The following is a 21,569-nucleotide window of genomic DNA, read 5'->3' as shown; positions in this document are numbered from 1 at the left end:
CCAGAGCGGCTGTCCCACGGACCCCTACACCGCTCACACCCAAGCTGTGCCCGAAGGGGCGGCCTCGCTGCCACTGCACTGCCCCTTGCCACAGCCGCAAGTGCCGCCGTGTGCGGGGGTCGCGGCCCCTCCCGCTCCGTGCCCCAGCCGAAGCCCCGTCGGGCCGGGGGCGGGGCGCGCTGCCCGCACAGGTGGCGGCGATTGGTGGAATATGCAAATGCGGCGGTGACGTCAGGCGGCCCCGGCCCCAGAGAGCAGAAATAGGGGCGGCCCGGCCCGCTGCGCGGTCTGCCTCAGCGCCGAGCGCGGTCCGGCTCCCGGGCTCCGCCGCAGGTGAGTGCTGCTGGGGAGCGTCCCGCAGCAGCTGCCTCCTGTCCCGTACCGCTGTGTGTCAGTGTTTCTCGAGGGTGGTGGGGGGGGGGAGGTTCCGCTGTGCTCCGCGCTGCCCCGCGTCTCGCTCGGTTCTGGAGCAGCTCCGCGCTGTCCCCGCCGCCGCTGTTTGCCTCCGTCCTGCGTGCGCTCCGCGCGGCTCGGGAGTTTGCGGTTGCCGTTGCTACTGTTGTCACCTCCCGAGAACCTTCGGCGGCTCGCTCTGCGCTCTCGGGTTGGGCGCGGTAACAGGTGTGTGCCCTCAGCGCGTTGGGACGGGGGTGGATGATGTCAGTGTATCCGCACCTGTGTTCCGCAGTGTGCGGAGCAAGAGGTGGAGATGGAGCTGTGGATTGCATGTGACTCCCTCCATCGGGGCGTGGAGGGACCAGAGTTTTGGGGCTGCTGCCGTCGGTGGCTAGCGGAGCCGGAGCCACCGCGATCGCGAGTGGGGCCGGTACTTCTCCCCGCGGCCCCTGGGTGGCGCCGGCGGCCGCTACGGGCCCCGCGGAGCGTTCGTCGGGCCCCAGCGCTGCTCGCGGTGTTTCCCGCGGCGTGGGAAACTTGCAGCCTCCGGTGCCTCCGGCCGCGGCGGACTGCTGGGGTTTGCAGCTGGGAGTAAGAGGTTTGTGTTGTTCTTAAGCTTCCTTCCTGGCTTGTCCAAAATGCTTCGACATGGAGAGTGAAACGGCTTTGGCGGTGCCGAATGGTGCGTGTTCAGCGAAAGGTGCTGGAAGGGCTGGTTGGGAACTTCTCTGGGCACAAACCTGAGAGCAAAGCTGTAATTGAAATATACCAAAGGGTCATGAAGGCAACCTTGAAAACAAGAGTTAAACATCTGTGAGGTTTAGGAGTTTCTCGGCTGTCGTTCAGCTCTGCTGAATTAATGTTCCATAAATTTCTTTTGGTAAAATGGAAATATCTTGGGAGAACTTCACTCTTAAGTATTTTTTTTGTTCTAGTGAAATGTCTGGTTTGTACCTAAACATTGCAGGTGGTTCCCAGGTGTTCTTAATACGTGAAAAGTTTAGGTATTTATGGGAGGTACTGCAGGTAACAGCTGAAATGATTTGACTTCATTATGTCTCCCTGAAAGGTTACCTTAGAATGAAATTTCTCAACAGGGCTGAAAACAAGGGTTAAACACTTGTGAGGTTTAGGAGCTTCTTAGCAGCCCTTCAACCCTGCTGGAGTCATGTTACTTAGATTTCTCCTGGGGATGTAGAAGTATCTTGGGAGAATTTAAAGATCAAACAATATAAGTATTCTTCTGCTCAAGTGAAATGCCTGGTTTGTACTTAAACGTTACAGCTGACTCCCAGGAGTTCTTAATGAATCAAAACGTGAAGTATTGGTTGGAGATACAGCAGGTAGTGGCTGAAATTATTTGGCTTCATTATGCCTCTCTGAAAGGTTATCTTAGAAGGAAATTTCCTCTTAATTTTGTAACACTTGTAGCACTCAAGAAATTATGGGCATCAAAATCATTTTGCCAGCCACAGAAATGCTGTTTAGATAAGGCTGAAGCAATTGAAACAGCTGATGGTAGAAGAGCTGAAGACCAGATTCTTATCTGGTGTTAAATGAGCCAATTTATATCAAGGTAAGGGTTTGGTCTGAATGCCTTCTTTTTGCTATAGCAACAGTCATAGCTTCAGGTAATTAATTCAACCTTTCTCTTTCTAATCTGAAGCTTGTTGGAAATTATTAAAAGCTATTGTGAATTGTTAATTCCTCGGTGCCAAACCCCCCACACAATTTAAGTAGCCCTGAAAGCAAACCCTGTAGCTGCTTTTGGCAGATTGTTTTATGTTATTACAGCAACCATAAATCGAATCCTTAAAGCTTCTGTGTTGTGGAGGAAAAAGTTGTAGGATTTCTGGCAGCAATCTGTCTGACAGCTCATACTGCAGGTCACAGAGGTGCTTTAAACGATTTGTAGTGTTCTCTTCTCAAATGGCCAGTGTGGTTAGTCTCTTTCCTTTCTCAAGGTGACCCTTTTTGCTTGAGCAATTTTAAAGCCTGTACCTTAAAACTTGTACCCTGCATCTTTGGCTTGCATCTGCTTGCTGTTACTCCTCTTCATTCTGAGGTGTTGCACTAATATCCTTTTGGCTTGAGATTCTCCATGTGTGTTGGGGTTTGCTCAAACCCACCTGAACTTTGGGTGTTAAAACAGCTGTTGCATCTGGGCTTCTTCACATAATGCTGCATAGTGTGGTCTTGCTCTGCTTGTGGAAGTATCTCATAGAGTGGAAGGGATTGGAAGGGACTTCTGCCAAAGCAGGATCACCTCTTGGTAACGCCAAGACCAGCTACAGGGAAGGGGAGGCTCTAATGCTGCTCTAGCTCAGAGGGAGAAATAACCTTTGGGTAAACTTTCAGGCTTTATATAATATTTTTAACATAGAGCCAAACTTACCTCAGAAGGAATTCCCTTCGAACCAAAGAAAAGGTGTCACAGATGGATGTGATGCTCAACTTTGTTTGCTTTAAAACAGTCTGGTTTAATTCCAGCCTCTGCATTACACTTTACTTATTTCTGCTTTATAAATTGAAATCTCCCTCTCTGGTCACACTAAGAGCAGGCTTGTGATACCCTCCTAACTCCACCCCTCAACTCAAGATACTTCTAAGTGTTCAGCCACAAATGATGTTCTTTTACTTTTTATTTAGAGTACAATTGCAATTGGCTGTTTTATGCTGACATTTCCACACACCAGTTTTTATTTATCAGGGTGGTGATTTACAGGCTCACATCCTGCAAATACGTCTCTTGTTCCAGCAAGGAAAGGAAATTGGTAGTAAAATCTATCTGAGTTTACAGTGCTGGTCCAGATCAATCAATTAAATGTTTTCTGTTGCCCTCAGGGAACTCTACCTTGCAATCCCTAGCTCTATTGCATGAGGCAACTGCAGACTAGATACTGCAAGGAGCCTTCCACTCTTTTCAGGGTAAGGCAATGCTGAGCTATGATTTAGGACACCAAAATGCTGTACATCTTCAGAGTTAACCCTCACTTGATATTTATGATGTGTATTTGTTGCTTAGTTTGGGCTGTTCATACGTATAACGTATATTAGTGTGTGCTGCTTCTCACTGTGAGTGAAAGCAATTAGTGTGCTGTCAGTCAGCAGGCAATAAAAATAAGTAATTTCTAAACTGACTAGAGAAAGATGTTCTGTAAATTGCATTTATTAAACAAACAGTTTCTAGCAGGTGAAGGAGTGCTAAAGGCGTCCTAAGCCAAACACCATCATGTCTTCTAGCAGTTTATTTACTAAATATACATTAAACAGCCTAGTCCCCTGTTCTGCTCCAGGATTGCAATTTCAAGCAGCATATGAGTCAGAGGTCTCTAGAACTGCAAAGTGAAATAGTTGTATTTGCTGTGATGGCATCAACTGAGCATACAAAACACCTCTATTAAACGTGAGGAACAGTATTGCTGTGCAGGAGCAATTCATAAGGTAGCAGTGTACTTGTCGCTTATTGATAGAGTGACTTGGGTTTATTAAACATTTATTTGTAGCCCCAGTAATGTTACATCTGAAGTTTCTAATTGGAATTTAGAAAGCCTAATAAATTTTGATTTTATCCTGAGCGTTCTCAGTTCAGGGTGTTTAGCACTGAGAAACAGCAATGCCTGAACTCGATGGGGTGTGGTGGCTGGAGGCTTGGCTCCATCTGTGCATGGTGTCTTTAAGGAGATTCATAGAACAGTTTGGGTAGGAAGGGATCTCAAAGATCATCCGGTTTCAGCCCCCTTGCCATGAACATCCCACTAGCCCAGTTTGCTCGAGGCTGCATCCAGCCTGGCTTTGAACATCTCTAGGGAGGGGACATCCATGACATTCCTGGGCAGCCTGTTCCAGTGTCTCACCACCCTCACTGTGAAGAATTTCTTCCTGATATTCAATTTAAATCTGCCCTCCTCAAGCTTCAATTTGTTGCTCCTTGTTCTGTCACTACAAGCCCTTGTAAAATGGTCCATCTGAGCTTTTCTTGTAGACCTTCTCAGTACCTCTTGTAGGTACTGGAAGGTTGCTCTAAGGTCTCCCAAAGCCTTCTCTTTTCCAAGCTAAACAGACCCAACTCTCTCAGCCTGTCCCTCTAAGGGAAATGCTCTTTGTGGTCTCCTCTGGACCCACTCCATCAGTTCAGTGTCCTTGTGCTGGAGGCACCAGAACCAGACATATTACTCCAGGTGAGTTATCACAGGAGCAGGATAGAGAGGGAGAACCACTTCACTTGTCCTGCTGATCACACTCTTTTTGATGCAGCCCAGATCATATAGCTGAGACCAAAGGTCAGTGCTGGTGTAAATGGTCATGGCTCCAGAATGTGTAGTTGTACACCAAGTCTTGGATGTACCCTGCAGCAAATACATGGCATGAAAGCACTGTAAAATGAGTCCCATCATGACAAGAGATGTCATGGTGACTTAATTCAGCTAGGCTTAATTTTGCCATTAGCAGGTATCTCGCCTTGTTAATGTGTATTGCTCCAACCGAGCGGCAGCCTGTCACTTGTCTGCCGTAGAAATGCCATTGCTTGCTTCATTAAGTGGCTGTTATGCTTCATTACAGGCCTGTGTTAGCATCCTCTGAAAGGTCAAAGCTTCCCTCAACTATCACCAAAAGGCTACCAGGTCTGAAGGCTCTTTTGGTATTTTTTATTGTGAAAAGGAATGATGCAATTTAGTGTCCTGTCCCCCTAAAAAAGTTGTATGAAGTACAGAGCTCTCTCGGCTGAGCTTCCTGGGCACTGGCTCTAGGCTATACATGCATGAAACACTTGGTAGCTCTATATATGCCAACACTCTGAGGAACTGCATTGGTTTAATTTCCAAATCCATTAAACACACAAGGCAAGAACTGTGCTCAAAGTGGTTGCAGTTGTAATGCAGATGCAAGCCCTTGCTTGCATCTTCCCATTTCACAGCTGATATGGGGCTGTGGTGGGGCACTGAAGTAAAATGGTCCTGCTATTGAGTAGGGTAAGTCTGGGGGGGATTGGAAGTGTCTGTGGTTGGGTCAAAGGCAAATAAGTGCAGAAATAGTTCAGCAGTGGTGCTTGCCTATGCTGGTTGGAGAAACATATCAGCCCTCTTCAGCACAGAAGTTGTTGCTACTCTTGCAAGTTTTAGTGGGTTTGGTGACCATCTTGGGGAGCAATGACTGTTCCTGTGTTTTGGGTGTCAGCTGTCGACCCTGCGTGGTCAGACCTGCAAACCTGATTACAGCTCAAGGGGGTGGCAGTGGATGTATCTGCTCAAGGCAGTGTCATCCTTTGGATCGAGTGAATTAATGATGTTTTTCTGTCACATTGGTGCAAGCCTTCAGTAGTCAAAGATGTGAACATAGGTGCCTAGGGCTCTTCTGAAGATCTGCTGAAGGTACAAGTGTGAGTCCCTGACTGAGTGTTCCTGCACTGCTAGGGTTTTGGGATGGGATGAAGTCGCTCTTTGTCTCCTGTCATACCATAATGGCATGTTTTGATGTGGTTTGCTTTTGACCTCAGTGGTTAGACTTAGAAATCCTAGGGCTCTGATTCTGCAAGTGCTGTGTGGGAACAGACTGGTCACAGCATGTTCTATGGAGGGTAGTTTTGCCATAAAGGCTCCACAAATCTGTTCCAGTATAGGAATTCATTGCCAGTGTGCTGGTGGGACAAAGCAGGACAATCTGTGTTGTTGGCATGCTGTGGGAATCGGCAAAGCTCCACCAGCGCTGACCGAGCCTAGATGGGTGCTGTCAGCTGATGCTTCTTCTGTGTTTTGAAGCTGAGCTGGGTTTTGTTGTGAAATGATTGTTTCATGACTGTTGTCTTGCTTTCCACAGACCTGAAACGATGAAATCAAGCTGCTTTTGGTTGTGTCTCGTATTGCTTGGGGTATTCCCATCAGTCACGAGGGGATGGATGGACGTGGACAGGAGCAGAAGTCTATATTCAGATGTGGGCAGGTTGCATCAAGAGGTACTGTACACCAGCTGCTGCTCCAGCTCTTGTTTCTATTTTGGTTCTGTGTTCAGGCTCTCCATGCTGTGGAAAGAGAAAACAAGTGACGGTTTCTCCATCTGTATGTGTATTAAACACCTGTGGAGAGGACCAGTGAAGGAATAGTGAAACAGAAGCTCTGATACTTTAAGTATACTGACATGTTCTGGGAGTCACATTGAATCTGGCCACTGTGGAGATGCTGTCTTTGATCCGGAGACTTCATTATATGTTGTGTCCTAGGGCTGCTGGGACCCACAGAACTAAATGTAATAAGCAAATGTTCTCCTGGTTCTTCATTTGGGTCATTGGACCTTCAGGAATAATGTGAAAATGTTCTTTTGCTGCCTAAACAAAAGGGAAGATTTAGTCACAGGTGGTGCTAAGAGAACTAGCAAAGTTACTCTCTCCTGACTTTCTGATGACAAACCCTTGTGAGGTGCAATGTAGATGGCAAAGGGGGAACAGGAAAGCATGGTGGCTGTAGTGAGTGTTCTTCATCTGGCTGCAGAAGACCCCTTGTGCCAGGTTTGTGAGTAGATGGGAGTTGTGTATTAAAGCAGGATGGCAACACACTCTTCAATGTTTAGTCAGTCCCTGGGCTTGTGGGAGTGGAGAAGCAATTGAACCTGTCCTCAGTGATAAAGGTGACAGTGTTGCCTTTCGTTGCAGTGATGTGGATTAAGCAAGACTAGGACAGTGATTCAGGGCTGGGTGATAGTTTGGACTGAATAATTTTGGAGGTCTCTTCCGACCTGGTTGATTCTACGATTCTCCCTCTGTACTCAGCACTGGTGAGGCTGCAGTTTTGGGTCTTGCACTACAATGTCATTGAGGGGTTGAAACATGTCCAGAGAAGGGTCACAAAGGTGGTGAAGATTCTGGAGAACAGGTCTTGTGTGGAACAGCTGAGGGAACTGAAGAAAAGGAGGCTGAGGGGAGACCTGTCTCTCTTGGACTACCTGAGAGGAGGTTGAAGTGAGGTGGGGTTAGTCTCTTCACCCCAGGAAAAATCTATAGGACAAGAGGAAATGGCCTCAAGTTGTGCCAGGGGAGGTTTAACTTAGATATGAAGAGCAATTTCTTCCTCAAATGGGTTGTCAAGGCCTGGACCACGCTGCCGAAGGCAGTGGTGGAGTCCCTATCCTTGGAGGAATTAAAGAGCCATGCAGATGCAGTGACTTGGCAGTGCTATGTTCATGGCTGGACTTGATCTTAAAGATTTCTTCCAACAGAAATGATGATCTGATTCTAAGCAGATCCCCATTTGGTGCAGGCAGCTATCAGGGGCAGGGGCTTTCTGAAGCACAGCTTGCAGTGTGACTTGCAAGCTTGTGGCTGGGCTCTGCTTTTCATGTGACTGAGTCTGAGGCATAAGAATAAAGCCATAAAAATCTAAAACTGTGACTTCCATGAAAAGAAAATGATGAATGCTGAAACAATTTTAGTTATTTAATTAGTTCCTGATTATCACAGGCTTGCTAAATGATTGCTGAAATGCCTGAAAGTGGGAGCTGCTGGGGGAGGCAAAGGGAAGGAGACTTTGGTATTTTTTAACTGCCATTGCCTGGAACACTTAAATGCTGGCAGTCACATTAGTCAGTGCCAGGCTAATGATGAGTCCTTGATAGATTCATGCTGAAAGTGGATCTATTTAAGCCTCAGGATTTTGTTCTAGTTGGAGAATCCCATTTCTCCCAATCACATCCCATCTGCAAATACCCACAGTTGCATATGTGATTTCAGTGAAGCAGTTTAAGCCAATTCAAAAGATGCTTTTTGCAGCTTAGCAGGACTCAAGAATCATTGCAGTGAAGCTGAAGATTCTGGGGTTTTGAGTTCTGCCTTTTTCCTTCAGGTATCCATCTTGGTTCAGTGAAAACAGATAAAAAGAATTCCCCTTCACACATCTACTGTTACTCTGTTGTGTGGACTTGAGTAGTACTCTGGCAGTTTGGTAACACCTGCTTGTGTGTTATTTCAGATCACTTTTGCTTTTTAATTAAAAATAATTAAATACCTTGCAGGCTTTTGCATTCAGAAACCTCATTCTTCACTAATGTATTAGTTTGGGTTCTTAGAGAAAAGTCACTCTGAGGAATTTAATTCATTACTTAAATGTTTTACTTGAACATAAATTTCAGAACTGTTTTACTACTTGAAGGACATTAATTCATTTGATCTTCCTCTAAAACCCATAAAGTTATTGCACCAATTACTTGATTTTTGCTTGAGGTTGAAAGGATCTAAGCTAGGGATGCATTTGTTCAAATGTGCATAGAATTTAACAGGGGTGAGTATGAACTTTTGGAATGTAGGAAGAATGCAGCTAAATAGCTTCAAATGATGTCAGTTTTGATGCAGGCTTTTTTAAAAGGTAATTGCAGAGAAAGCTTGCTCCACAAGAAGCTTTGTTCATGCAGTGGCACCAAACACCCAGATGAAATCTGGAAGCCCTGAACATAGCTTTTAGGTAGGTCAGGGAAACTGAGATAACTGATGTTTTCTTTCCAAAGGTGTTCATTTTGTCTTCAACAAAGCAGTTCAGCCACAATGCTTGTTGAATAATAAAAACCACCTCAAATCCACTTCTAGTGACATTAGGCTTTGTTCAGCTTCAAGCTCCTTACTCATGAGAAGTTTGCTAGTTACTGAATTTGTGGTTTGATTAATATGTAATTCCATTAGCACGTGTTGAAGCCATTCCATCACAAATAGGAAAGCTCCCAGCAATTCACTAAAATTGCTTTTAAAAAGTGCAAAGGGTTGATTTACAGGTCAAATAATTTGAAGTGTGCTCTGATTTAAAATTCCTATGAACTTCATCAAAGCAAATACTTGGGTATGGGTCACTGACCCTCACTAATACTTGTTCTGATCTACATAGGAACAAGTTTACTCAATCAAAAACATTGCTTAATTTATGTTCAGATTGCTAAATCGATTTCTTCATGGTCTGTGGTAGAATTATTGCAGCTGTGCTTTGCATTTATAAAGGAAAAATAAGTTTTGAGGCTGTAGACTGCAATACTCAGAGCTGCGTGAGAAATGAACTCTAACGAAGCCATAGTGCATGTTTTCTTCTTGCCCATGCTTCCACTTCTCAGTTCCACAGACAATGTTCCTAAGACATTTTTCTGACATGCATTTAATCCTGACTGGTTAATAAACATGTGCATGCAATCTGGAATTCCTTGGGTATAGAAGGAACCAAAATAGAAAACCTAATTAGAAGGGACAGTGTTAGTACTGGAAAACTGTTGAAGCTTCTGAATGCTGCACATGGACTTCTGTGGGGCTAGGAAGTGCAAATTCCCAGAGCTGAACCATCATGGGACTATTTCCTACTGAGAGCAATGTGCCAAAATACCTAAATATATGTAGGTCACTGCTCTGGGGTCGTGTTTCTGGACAGGTTTTGCCTCTTTAGAGAGATAGGTTCCATCCTAAAGATGGACATTTTGGAAGTGACCACAGTTCTTGGGCAGCTATGTGCTGGCTTAGAAAGGCTTTGAGTTGCTCATGAAGCACCACACAGTATCACCTGAGGTCATCTTTGTTTTCTAGAACAGAATACTCAAAATGTAGCTCTTCAGGTCATTGGTAGTGGCTGGGAAAGGAGTTGCCAGCATGTGCGGAAGAGAGGCATAATCTGGATCTGAAATAACCCTGGAGTCCAAATTTGAAGGAGAATATGGCCAGGAGATTCTGATGGAGAGCTGGTGGTGGTATTCCCATTACCTACAAGGTAATCCACAGTAGTAGCTCAGGCTGATTTTATTCCATCTACTGGAGCATTTTGCAGAAGGATCTTCCTTAGTGTTGAAGTTTGACAGGTAGCATTCCTTCTGTTCTTTGCTCTCTGAGAAACCGCTTTTGTGTATGTGCCAAATCCAGGCTGGCTTTGCCATGGTTCCTGGGGCAAGTTTCTTAATCCATGGTGCAGCAGAGCAGTGCTGTAGGTTGTTATCAGCTCCTCCAGGAGTGGTTCTCCCATCTGCTGCAGGGAGCTCCTCAAACACAAGTCGGCACAGTGCTGTGTCTTGGAAATTAAATCCCATATTGTGTTTTCTGGGGCACTGCTGGCAGGTAGCCTGAGCAATATTGTCCTGGATGGGTAGTGTGAAAGTAGAGAATGGTCCTGTGTTGTGGTACATGTATATTTTTGAGCTGGATTGTTGAAGTAAATATTTGGACTTCACCAATAGCTCCTGAGTGGTTACAGTACAGACTGTCAGGTGTTCTCATGTCTGCTCTGAGGCTACAGAGCCAGCACTGCTCTGTACTTTTGTAGAAATACCTAACTGCTTTCATTTGTTGTTCATGCCATGCTCTGTTTTTGCCACCTATCCTGCTGTGTAAGAAGTCTCATGAGACACCAGAAACATGTGTGCACAGCACCCTACACTCCTGTGAGAAGAGCTGTGTCCCTGGGGATGCTCCTGAAGTGTGGAGCTAACAAACAGTGCTCTGAGTGCTCATGAGTACAGTGGCTCTTGAAGATCCTCAGGTCAGCACTCTGTGTGCTGCAAGATGGTCACACCTCACAGATATACCTTAACCTAACATCTTAACACCTAACTGTGTACAACTACCTGAAGAGAGGCTGTGGCCAGGTGGAGTTGGTCTCTTCTGCCAGGCAACCAGCAATAGAACAAGGGGACACAGTCTCAAGTTGTGCCGGGGGAAGTCTAGGCTGGATGTTAGGAGGAAGTTCTTGCCAGAGAGAGTGATTGGCATTGGAATGGGCTGCCCAGGGAGGTGGTGGAGTTGTCATCCCTGAAGATGTTCAAGAAAAACCTGGATGAGGCACTTGGTGCCATGGTCTAGTTGACTGGCTAGGGCTGGGTGCTAGATTGGACTGGATGATCTTGGAGGTCTCTTCCAACCTGACTGATTTTATGAACACATTAAATTCTATGAGCTGCTCCCTGTAAGGATCAAGAAACTGGAATGCGGTAGTGTATCTAATTTGGGCTGTGGCAGCGGTTTGAGGGTAAACTAGATAAGTAAGCTGTGCCAATGTTATTTCAGTTCCTTAATAGTTTGGGTTTTTTTACCCTTTATTTTGTTACCTTATCTGGATTATGCCTTAAATTACATTGCCAGCCTCAAGAGGCACAAACTTGAACCCAAGAGGTACTGCTTGCGAGGAAACACTTCTTTGATGTGAGAGTGCTGAAGCTCTGGAACAGGCTACCCAGAGAGGTTGAGGAGTCTCCTCCTCGTGAGAAATTCCAAACCCACCTGGACATTGTGATCCTGGCTAAGCTGCTGTAGACACCCCAGCTTTAGCATGACAGTTGGATTAGATGGTGCTGGGGTCCCTTCCATCCATTACCATACTGGGATTCTGTGAAAATGTCACATGTAGTTGTACTACACTTACATTTACACTAATAAATGTAGCAAACATGCTCATTTCTTTAAGGTGCTCATTTCTTTCTGGTTTGCACTTGGCAGCTATTGAGTGTATAGGATATCCATCATTTGACTCGTTCATTAGTTCAGGTATTGAGTGTATAGGATATCCATCATTTGACTCGTTCATTAGTTCAGATATTGAGTGTATAGGATATCCATCATTTGACTCGTTCATTAGTTACACTTACATGCCACTTGAACTGCTTAAAATCTCCACTAAGTGTTACCACCACTTCAGACAGCTGCATCATACCAACTCTTCACTGCCATCCTCCACAGGTTAAAGCATCCCTTGCGAGTCCACTCGCAGCCTCAGCTGTGCTTGTCCAGGAGTATCAATTAATGCTGAAATTGCTAATTATCCTCAGATTTTTTAGTGTTCTTTCCCCCACTGCTGCAGCTGAAGACCACAGTTGGTTATTCCAAGCAGCAGATGAGTCATGGGGATGGTTTTGTGCTCCTTCTCCAAGCAAAGTCATATTTCCTCATCTGACAGACTACTAAAGGAGTAGTTGGGGAAGAAAGGTACAAAATTGCAAAGGCTTTTGAGAAGAGCTTTTGCTTGTAATTCAAATAGAGGCATAATTTCAGAGCATAAGCTTGGAATAAGACAGGCACAGTGTATCAATTTTGTGTGCAGCTGAAGATCTAATATCTTGGTATTTATTTTAAGAATTATTGTTAGTAATGTATTCTCTGCCATGTGTATGCTCTTCCTTCTTGTAAGTCAGTTTGGAAAAGAAAGGAAAGAATCAGATTTGAATTAAACTCTCTGCTAGGCTGCAGCCTGCTCTTTTTAATGAAAGTTAAGGAAGATGAGACTTAAATGTATTTTTCCATCACTTTGCTATGTACAGATAATCCACTCCTTGCTACCTGCATTTATGTGGTATCCTTAACAAGCTGTAATTGCTCTTTGTAGACCATCCTAAATCTTAACCAGTTCTATTATCCCTGTGGAGATGAGAAGCTTTTGCTGAGTGCTGATAATCAGAGTTCAAGATGCTGTGGAGTATTTTCATAGTGGATACACATGTTGGGGTCCTTACTCTGCATTCCTCTAAATCCCATCTATCCCTTCCCATGTACTCAGAGAGATTAATAAATGGTGTATCTTATGGGATGTTATCCAGAGAGTTTAATCAATGCTGTATCTTGTGAGATGCTATTATGCTCAGGGTACTAGAAAATGTGAATGTTGGGTTCCTGAAACAATGGCATAAAATTAGAAGACTTTTACTTACTTGGTTGTGATTTAACAGTGAGAATCATAGGATAGAATCCCAGAATTGTTTCAGGTGGAAAATACCTTTAAGGTCATCAAGTCCACCTGTCAACTCAGCACCACCATGGCCATTAAGTGTGTCCCTAAGTGCCATGTCAACAGATTCCTTCAAAACCTCCAGGGATGGTGACTTCACCACCTCCTTGGGCTGACCACTCTTGCATGACAGAAATTGTTCCCAATGTCCAAGCTAAACACCCCCTGCTGCAATTTGAGGCTGTTTCCTCTCATCCCATCGCTAGTTACTTGGACAAAAGTCCTGCCCCCACAGGGTGATTTGTAGTCCAATGATGTCGAACTCACAGAAAGGAGATGGCTGGAAGATCTTTTTAGAGCAAAGAGGCTATCCCAATCCTTGCATTGTGTAAGCAGGTTTCAGGCATAGAACTGCTGGATAAGAATGCTGGCAACCAGGCATTTTAACATGAGACAGTGTCAGGAGTTGTCTGGATGCACGTACAGCACAGCTTAAAGATGGAACCTTTGTGAATGCAGTCCTTACAGATACAAAATCCTGCTTCCTTTAAACTTCTGATAAGATGCAATGTGTGATACCTCTTGGTGGTCCTGCACTGCCCAGCCTGCGGAGGGCTATCAGCTTCTAGCTCATGGCAAACAGGACCAACAACTGCTGCAAGGCTGCCCTCCCTGCAGTTGAAAGTGATTCTTCAGATACTAAAGATCTTGAATGTTGGTGCAGCTGGAGGTAGCTGTGGATGGACCAGGGACTCAGGGTGCCTGACTCTGTGCTGTGGCATGAGCTGGCTGCAGGAATCAAATTTCAGTAGGTTTTCTCATGTCACAATTGAGCAGCTGTGAAAAATCATAGCCGGGTGGGGAAATGCTGCTGTATTCCCAAAGCAGAGAATAAGATCAGAGTAAAACACCTTGCAAATAAAAAGAAATCTAAGGCAATTTTAAGCTGGCTGTGATGTGGTAGAGGGTTACACTTGCTGATAATCTGTTGAGAAGCTGCTTAACCTTTAAAGTCTAAGGTTGACTAGTATTGACTAATTGACAAAATATTGGCTACACACATGTAGCATATTCTCTTTAAAAGGCTGTAGCAGTAGTTTTTAAGGAAGAAATTTTGATTTAAAGTATTTTCTATGATATTGTAGCCTTTCAGTATCTGAAGGGGACCTACAGGAAGGCTGGGGAGGGACTATTGACAAAGTCTTGTAATGACAGGACAAGAGGTAATGGGTTTAAACTGGCAGAGAGGAGATGGAAACTGGATGTTAGGAAGAAGTTCCTTGCAGTGAGGGTGGTGAGACACTGGCACAGGTTGCCCAGGGAGGTGTTCAAGGCCAGGTTGGATGAGGTATTGAGTGACCTGTTCTAGTGTCCCTGACTATGACAGGGGGTTGGAACTGGATGAGCTTTGAGGTCTCTTCCAACCTAAACCATTTTATGATTCTATCAAGCAGGGGCATTCTTGGTGGTTGAGATTAAGGAGGGGGTATGTCTGCAAATCTGGGCCTTCTAAAACAGGCATTCCATGAGCTTCCATATGACAAGGTGGAAATTTATGGAGCTATACCAGGGTTTCTCATCTGAAGTCCAGAAATAGCAGTGAGTGAAATCAGAGATGCAGCAATTACTTCAATTAGCTACCGTATGGGTGAACAGATGATACTGTGCGATGTGAGACATCAGAGCTTCTCCCAGTGTTTATACCAGACAGGACAAATCTCTGTTGCCAGTGTCTATACTGACAGCAAGCTTGCTCCAAACACTAGTGTGAGATAGATATTTTTTAATTTATTTCTTTTCCTTATTCCTGTTCAAAGTATAAAGTAGATGTACTGTGCCTCATTACTAGCATCTTTATTCTGTGTTCATGTTTGTAAGCAGAACCCCCTGACTGTCAGACAAAGCTGCGTACTGGTCAGAACCCTTGCAAATGGTTTAATGGCCATGGTGGTCTCAGGTTGACAGCTGGACTGGATGATTTTAGAGGTCTTTTCCAAAGAAAACATAGAATCATAGAATTCTTTCTAAAATTGAGTCCGACCATCAGGCTAATGCTACCGTGGCCATGAAGTCACGGCCCAAAGTGTCAGGTCTGCGTGCTTCTTGAATGCCTCCAGGGATGGTGACTCCACCACCTCCCTGGGCAGCCTGACCACTCTTGCAGCAAAGAAATTGTTCCTGATGTCCAAACCAAACCTCCCCTGGCAGTTTCAGGCCATTTCTTCTCATTCTGTCTGACTGACCCCCACCTGTCTGCAATCTCCTTTCAGGGACTTACAGAGAGCAGTAAAATCTTCCTTCAGCTTCTTTTCCTCCAGACTAAACAACTCCAGTTCCCTCAGCTTCTACTTGTACAATTCCTTGAAACAAATGTATGATTCTGTGATGCTCCAGACCATATTCAGGATGCTCACACAGCCCTGGACTGGATGTCAGTATAATTTCTATGATCCCTCACTTGAGCCAAAGAAGAGCATGCTCTGAAGGAGAGAAAAACTCTCTGAGATGATAATCTGTTAATAGCAACAGTCACTTCTTTATTAATTTGCTAAAGGACTCAGGGCTGAGTATTCAGAAATTGTACAGCAGTTAGGCTGAGCCTGAGAGCAGGTCCCTGGAGACTTGATGTGTGCAGAGGTAACATCTAATTTTGTGATAGACCCAGCATGAGCCCAGCTGCATGGCCTGAATTTGATTTATGCCTTTGCCCAAGCACTGGAATCTCCACACAGTATCTGTAAGAGAGTTGCTGCAGTTCAGTAATACAGGCAGCTTGTGCATCTGAGATGTGTTCCCTGTTCCATCTGCTGTATTACTTGTTTCTGGGCAAAGTCCCCTATGTTTATGGCCATAAAAAAGGGAACTCTGTTGACTAAATCTACATCAGTATTAAAGGGCAGGAGGCTGAAGACGCTGGAAGGTTATCCTGTGAATTGTTGTGCTTACAGGTGGTTGGTACCTGTTTGGTACCAAACTTGGTGATCATACATGTTAGGCACCCTGTTTGTGGGATCAGAGGTTGCTAACAAAGAGGATGGCTCAGCCATAAATACATCTGTCTGAATACTGTGCTGTGAATGGGGGAAGTTAGGAAAGAGACTCTGTACTGTGAGGATTTACACCTTAAAAGACTACACTGAGCTATTGCTTAGGCCCCTTTCAGATACTGGAAGGCCACTAAAAGGTCTCCTCAAAGCCTTCTCCAGGCTGCAGAGCCCCACCTCTTGTAGTCTGTCCTCATAGCAGAACTGTTGCAGCCCTCTGAGCATCTTTGTGGCCCTCGTTTAGACTTGCTGTTATAGTTCCATGTCCTTCTTGTGTTGGGGGCTCCATAACAGCACACAGTACTCCAGATGGGGTCTGAGGAGAGCAGAGCAAAGGGAGCCACACTTCTCTTGATGCAGCCCAGCACACGGTTGCTGTCTGGGCTGCATGTGCACACTGCAGGCTCATGTTGAGCTTTTCATCAACCCAGACCCCCAGGTCCTTTTCCTCAGGGCTGCTCTCAGCCACTCACCACCCAGCTTGTATCTATGCTTGGGATTGTGCTGACCCAGGTGCAGGACCTTACACGTGGCCTTGTTGAATTTCATGAGGTTGGCCTGGGCCCACGTCTCCAGCCTGTCCAGGTCTCTCTGAATGGCATCCCTACCCTTTAGCAAGTCAACTGTGCCACACAGCTTGGTGTTGTCTGCAAACTTGCTGAGGGTGCACTCGATTCCTCTTTCCACATCACTGACAAAGATGTTCAACAGCACTGGTGCCAGCACTGACCCCTGAGGGATGCCACTTGTCACTGATCTCCAGGTGAACATTGTGCTGTTGATCACCACTCTCTGGGTGCCACCATCCAGCCAATCCCTTATCCAGCAGTGCTCCACCCATCAAGTCTGTGTTTTTCCAGTTTGGTGACCAGGATGTCTTGTGGGACAGAGTCAAATGCCTTACCAGGTCCAGGTAGATGATGTCAGTTGCCCTTCCCCTGTCCACTGTTGCTGTGACTTCATCCTAAAAAGCCACTAAATTTGCCAGGCATGGCTTGCCCTTGGTGAAGCCATTGCTGGTTACCACCAGTCACCTCTGCTTTGTTTTCCATTTGCCTTAGCAGAGCCTTCAGGAGGATCTGCTCCATGATCTTGCCAGACACAGAGGTGAGACTGACTGGTCTGTAGTTCCCAGGCTCATCCTTTTACCCTTCTTGAAGATGGGTGTTACATTTGCCCTTTTCCAGTCAGCAGGGACTTCACCAGTCTGCCATGACCTTTCAAATATGATAGGCAGTGATTTAGCAACTTCATCTGCCAGTTCCTTCAGGACCTGTGGGTGGAGTAATGGTTTCAAACAAAGAGGGTTGATTTAGGTAAGGTATTAGGAAGAAATTCTGTAGTGTAAGGTTGGTGAGGCTGTGGAATAGGCTGCCCAGAGAAGCTGTGGATGCTCCATCCCTGGAGGTATTCAAGACCAGGTTGAATGGTGCCTTAAACCCATTTTATTTCCACTGCTACCAAACAACCTGAAAGTGGTTTTGCTGCTTGGATCCCACACTAATGACTGTCAGTAAATCCATTTGCAGCACGATGGCCACTAAGCACTGTACTACATTGTGTATTCCCCCTGTGTAGTTGTATTTTAACTCTGCACAATGAAGTTCTCCTCCTCCCTTCGTGTTTGCTCTGAGTGGAACCTGATTCTTCATTCCAGAAGTGCTCTGCTCATCCATGGGTCCATGATTCAGCACTAATCAGGAGTCGTATAACACAAACCAGCTATTATGTCTTGGCAGGACATCTAGGTGCTGTCTGCTGAAAGACTGGCATTCCCTTTCTGTAGGAGCAGAAAAGGGCTTTATGTGAACCAGTTGTTAAACTGTGTAAGGTTCACACAGGTGTTTGATGTGTGACACACGGCAGTGATGGGAAGTGGAGTTGTGTGTGCCAGCAGGGAGTGAACTGTACTTCTGATTTTGACTTTTGGTTTTGTCCCTGCTAATCCAGGTAGGATTAGTAGTTGTGCTTGATAACAGTGAGCCTGCTCTCGTGCACTGACACTGGGTTGATTGGTCTTTTGGAGATGTGTTTTTTCAGTAGCTCCGTGTCTGTTGAAAAGCAATAGTGGAGCAAACATGCTGCATTGATTTCCACATAATAATGATTCGGCTCTCCAGATACGGAACAGAAGGACCCTTTGTTCTGCATTCAGTTAACTAACGTTAGCAAGGAGGAAAACCAGCTCTAAAAGCAAACCTAGGCAAATAAAACCGTTGCACCGCATTAGTGAAGTGCTGCTGCAAATGCTATTGGTGAAGAAGCTTTAGAGAAGGAACGAGAAGTCTCAAACAAAATTGTCCCCTCAAAGCATATGATTTATGCACTGATAAAATTAGATGTTTAGTTAAAGGAATTTGCAGTCATTAAACAGTGCCCATGAAATAAGTCTCATTTATAACCATCTGCTTTATGGCTTCTGCAGAAAAGGATTCCTCAGGCAATGCATCTGAGAACCTTAGCGTCATTCTTATCAAAAGAGTTTGATTTTCTACTAGTAAAGCTATTAAAAGCTGTGTGTGCTTTCAGTTTAGTTTTTTACTTCAGAGCAGTATCTTATACTTCAAAGCAGGGGTGACTGCTTTTTGTGATGAGATTGCCCAAGTCATAGCGTGTGGCACGGTGCTGTGCCTGTGGCCAGACTCGCTGGTAATGTCTGTTAGTCTGCTTTATTAGATCACTAATAGAAAGGTCTTGCATTCAGCGTGCCCTCCCAGAGGAAAATTAGCATCATTTCTTCTTTTCTGTGCTGCAGGAAAGAGAAATTATTTGGCTGAGAAAAACGAAGAAAAATGAGTCCTTGCCATTGTTTCACTTCACCAGAGGGATAGACACACAACTGTGTTTTCTACCTGGAGGTGATGGTTCTCTGTGGCTGCTTTTTAAGCCCTGCTTTGTTTGCCATTTCCTCCCCCTGTTTTTCTGTATACGCTCCTGAAACATTGAGTGTTCTTGGTGCCATTGGTCTTTTCACCGTGGAAGGAGTTGTTCTGGGGGATACACACTCCCAAGTACTGAAGTGATGAATCATAGAATGGTTTGGGTTGGAAGAAACCTTAATCCAGTTCCAAGTGCCCTGCCTTGTGCAGGGACACCTCTCGCTAGCCCAGGTCGCTCAAGGCCTCATCTGCCTGGCCTGGCAAAGTTCCAGGGACAGGGCATCCCTGGGCCACCTGTTCTGGTGTCTCACCAGCCTCACTGTCAAGAATTTCCTCCCAGTCTGCAGTCTAAATCTCCAGTTTTTATTCACTCCCTCTCATCCTATCACTTAGAAGCCCTTGTAAATAGTAGACCCCTTCAGATATGCGAAGGCCGCTCTAAGGTGTCCCCAGGGCCTTCTCTTCTCCAGGCTGAGCATCCCCAATGCTCACAGCCTGTCCACACAGGCCATGTGGCCTCCATAGGCTTGAGCTTTGTGATCATCTTCATGGCCCTCCTCTTGGCCTGCTCCAGCAGTTCGATGCCCTTTGACTTGCAGGCTGACCTCATGCTCTCCCACTGCATTTCTGACATCCTTTTCCTCCGAATCCTGCATCTCTGTTTTTCTGGTGATTTACATTTATCAGAGCTTATAATTATAAGGGGGGGGAGAAGAGTGAAGGAAGGGAAACTTTGAAGCCCATCCTTTGTTTTTCACGCCGCCTGTGCGGTTTCTTTCATGGATCTACCAAAGGGGTGTCTAATACAAGCGAGCTGCCACTCGAGGTTTCTTTTTTAGTGGTGTCTGATTGTCTTTTCCTTCGTTTGATCAATGTAATAGTTGTAATTAGTTTTAGTGTTTCTAAGCTTTTGAACTGCAGAGAACTCAAGCAGCTTGTTAAAGTGAGGGACTCCAGGGGAACTTTAAAAGTACTCTTCCCTTTTTGCATATATTACATGAACAGGGCCTTAATGATAGCAGGCTGGATCTGAAGGGGTTTTTTTTTTATCCTGTGACCCACCTCTCAAACTAATATTTTGCAAACCTCAGGGAGGTCTCTGGTGTATAACTGTCTGCACAGCTCGGAGCTTTGCTGCCTAAAAGGATAAATGCTTTGAAGTCTGTGCTAATCCTGAATGCCGGTTTACATATTTCTCAGGCTCACTGAGGTAGCATCCTGTGGGGAATAATGGCTTAGTATTTTTATAAGCAAATACTCTTTCTGTTTATTCTCCACTGTTGACTTCAGGGGTGCCAAGGAGACTGTTTCTGGTGCTCTGAGCCTTTCTGGCTTTGGTGAAAGCTTTCATTTTGAAAAAGCTTGCTGGTCACTTACAGGGAGGAGGAGGAGCAGCATCTGTTGCCTGCAGAACTGTTGACTGGGGGCAAAGTATAAATGGTTGCCATGTTTGGAGCTGGGCTGGGAAATATGTGATGTGGTGTCCTGGGCTGGAGGAATGACTCAGTCTAATCGCAGAGTCATTTAAAGTTGGAAAAGACCTCTAAGATCATCAAGTCCAGCCATAAACCTAACACTGTTTTGCCCATTGAACCATGTCCCAAAGTGACAGATTATTGCAATACCTCCAGGGTTGATGGAGATATTTCACCTCCACTACTTTCCTGGCCAGCCTGTGCCAATGCCTGACCACTCTTTCAGTAAATAAAAGTTTCCTAATATCCAACCTAAACCTCTCCTGGCTCGGCTTGAGGCAATTTGCTCTTGTCCTGTCACTTGTTCCTTGGGAAAACAGGGACCAACCCCCACATCTGGCTCCAACCTCCTTTCAGGGAGTTGTTGAGAGCTGGAAAGTCTCCCCTCAGCCTCCTCTTCTCCAGGCTGAACAAACCCCAGTCCCCTCAGCTGCTCCCCACCAAACCTGTTCTCCAAACCTTTACCAGCTTTGTTGCCTTTCTCTGAACCCCCTCCAGCACATCAATGTCCTTCTTGGAGTAAGTGGGCCAAAACTGAACCCGGTATTTGAGTGGTGGCCTTGTTGGTACTGAGTATCACAGTATCATCAGGGTTGGAAGAGACCTCATAGATCATCAAGTCCAACCCTTTAGGTGAGTATAGGTGGGCAAGGGCAATCACTGCCTTATTTGTGCTGGCCACACTACTGCTGATACAGGTCAGGATGCTCTTTGTGTTCTTGAATGTGTGGGCATGCTCTAGCTCATGTTCAGCCAACTGTTCATCAGCAGCCCCTGTTTCACAGCAAGACTTTGCTGGGGTCCTGGGAGAGGGATGGGAGCAGAAAGGAGCATTTCTGTGGGCAGTGGACGAACAGCTACAAGACTGTTGAATAAAACACCTCATTCTGAATTACCTGATGCTGTCTGATGTACTCAGGTGAGGGTGGTAAAGCCTTCAGGAATGCCTGAGCAGCTACTGGTGTTACTTCCCTGAGCTGATTTGTGTGTTTTCACTTCTGTTTTTTCCTATCTTTCTTCACTTGGAAAATCTCAGTATTTTTCATTGTGCGCTCCAGTGGCAGCTTTTGGTATTTTCAATTCCCCTGTACTGCAGAAAATGATGGAGATACTTCA

At 45.4% G+C, this 21,569-nt stretch overlaps 1 protein-coding gene across 9 annotated transcripts in view; it reads left to right on the top strand.

Annotated features, from left to right (window-relative positions):
• The first annotated feature begins 224 nt into the window (after nt 1-224).
• LOC135185125 (follistatin-related protein 4-like) overlaps nt 225-21,569 on the top strand; it is a 291,550-nt gene continuing 270,205 nt past the window's right edge. For 4 of the 9 annotated variants that reach the window (XM_064161549.1, XM_064161548.1, XM_064161547.1 and 1 more), the window contains exons 1-2: nt 225-333; nt 6,214-6,349. In XM_064161549.1, the coding sequence (XP_064017619.1) occupies nt 6,224-6,349 (126 nt within the window). In that variant the 5' untranslated portion in view covers nt 225-333; nt 6,214-6,223. Of the gene's footprint in view, nt 334-373; nt 622-811; nt 995-6,213; nt 6,350-21,569 lie in introns of those variants that run through there. The other 5 variants (XM_064161553.1, XM_064161546.1, XM_064161555.1 and 2 more) reach the window with 5 other exon arrangements.

This window comes from Pogoniulus pusillus, chromosome 22, assembly GCF_015220805.1.
Source record: "Pogoniulus pusillus isolate bPogPus1 chromosome 22, bPogPus1.pri, whole genome shotgun sequence".
Lineage (NCBI taxonomy): Eukaryota > Metazoa > Chordata > Aves > Piciformes > Lybiidae > Pogoniulus > Pogoniulus pusillus.
Note: the sequence above shows the minus strand (reverse complement) of the source record. Positions and strands in the feature narration are given on the sequence as shown.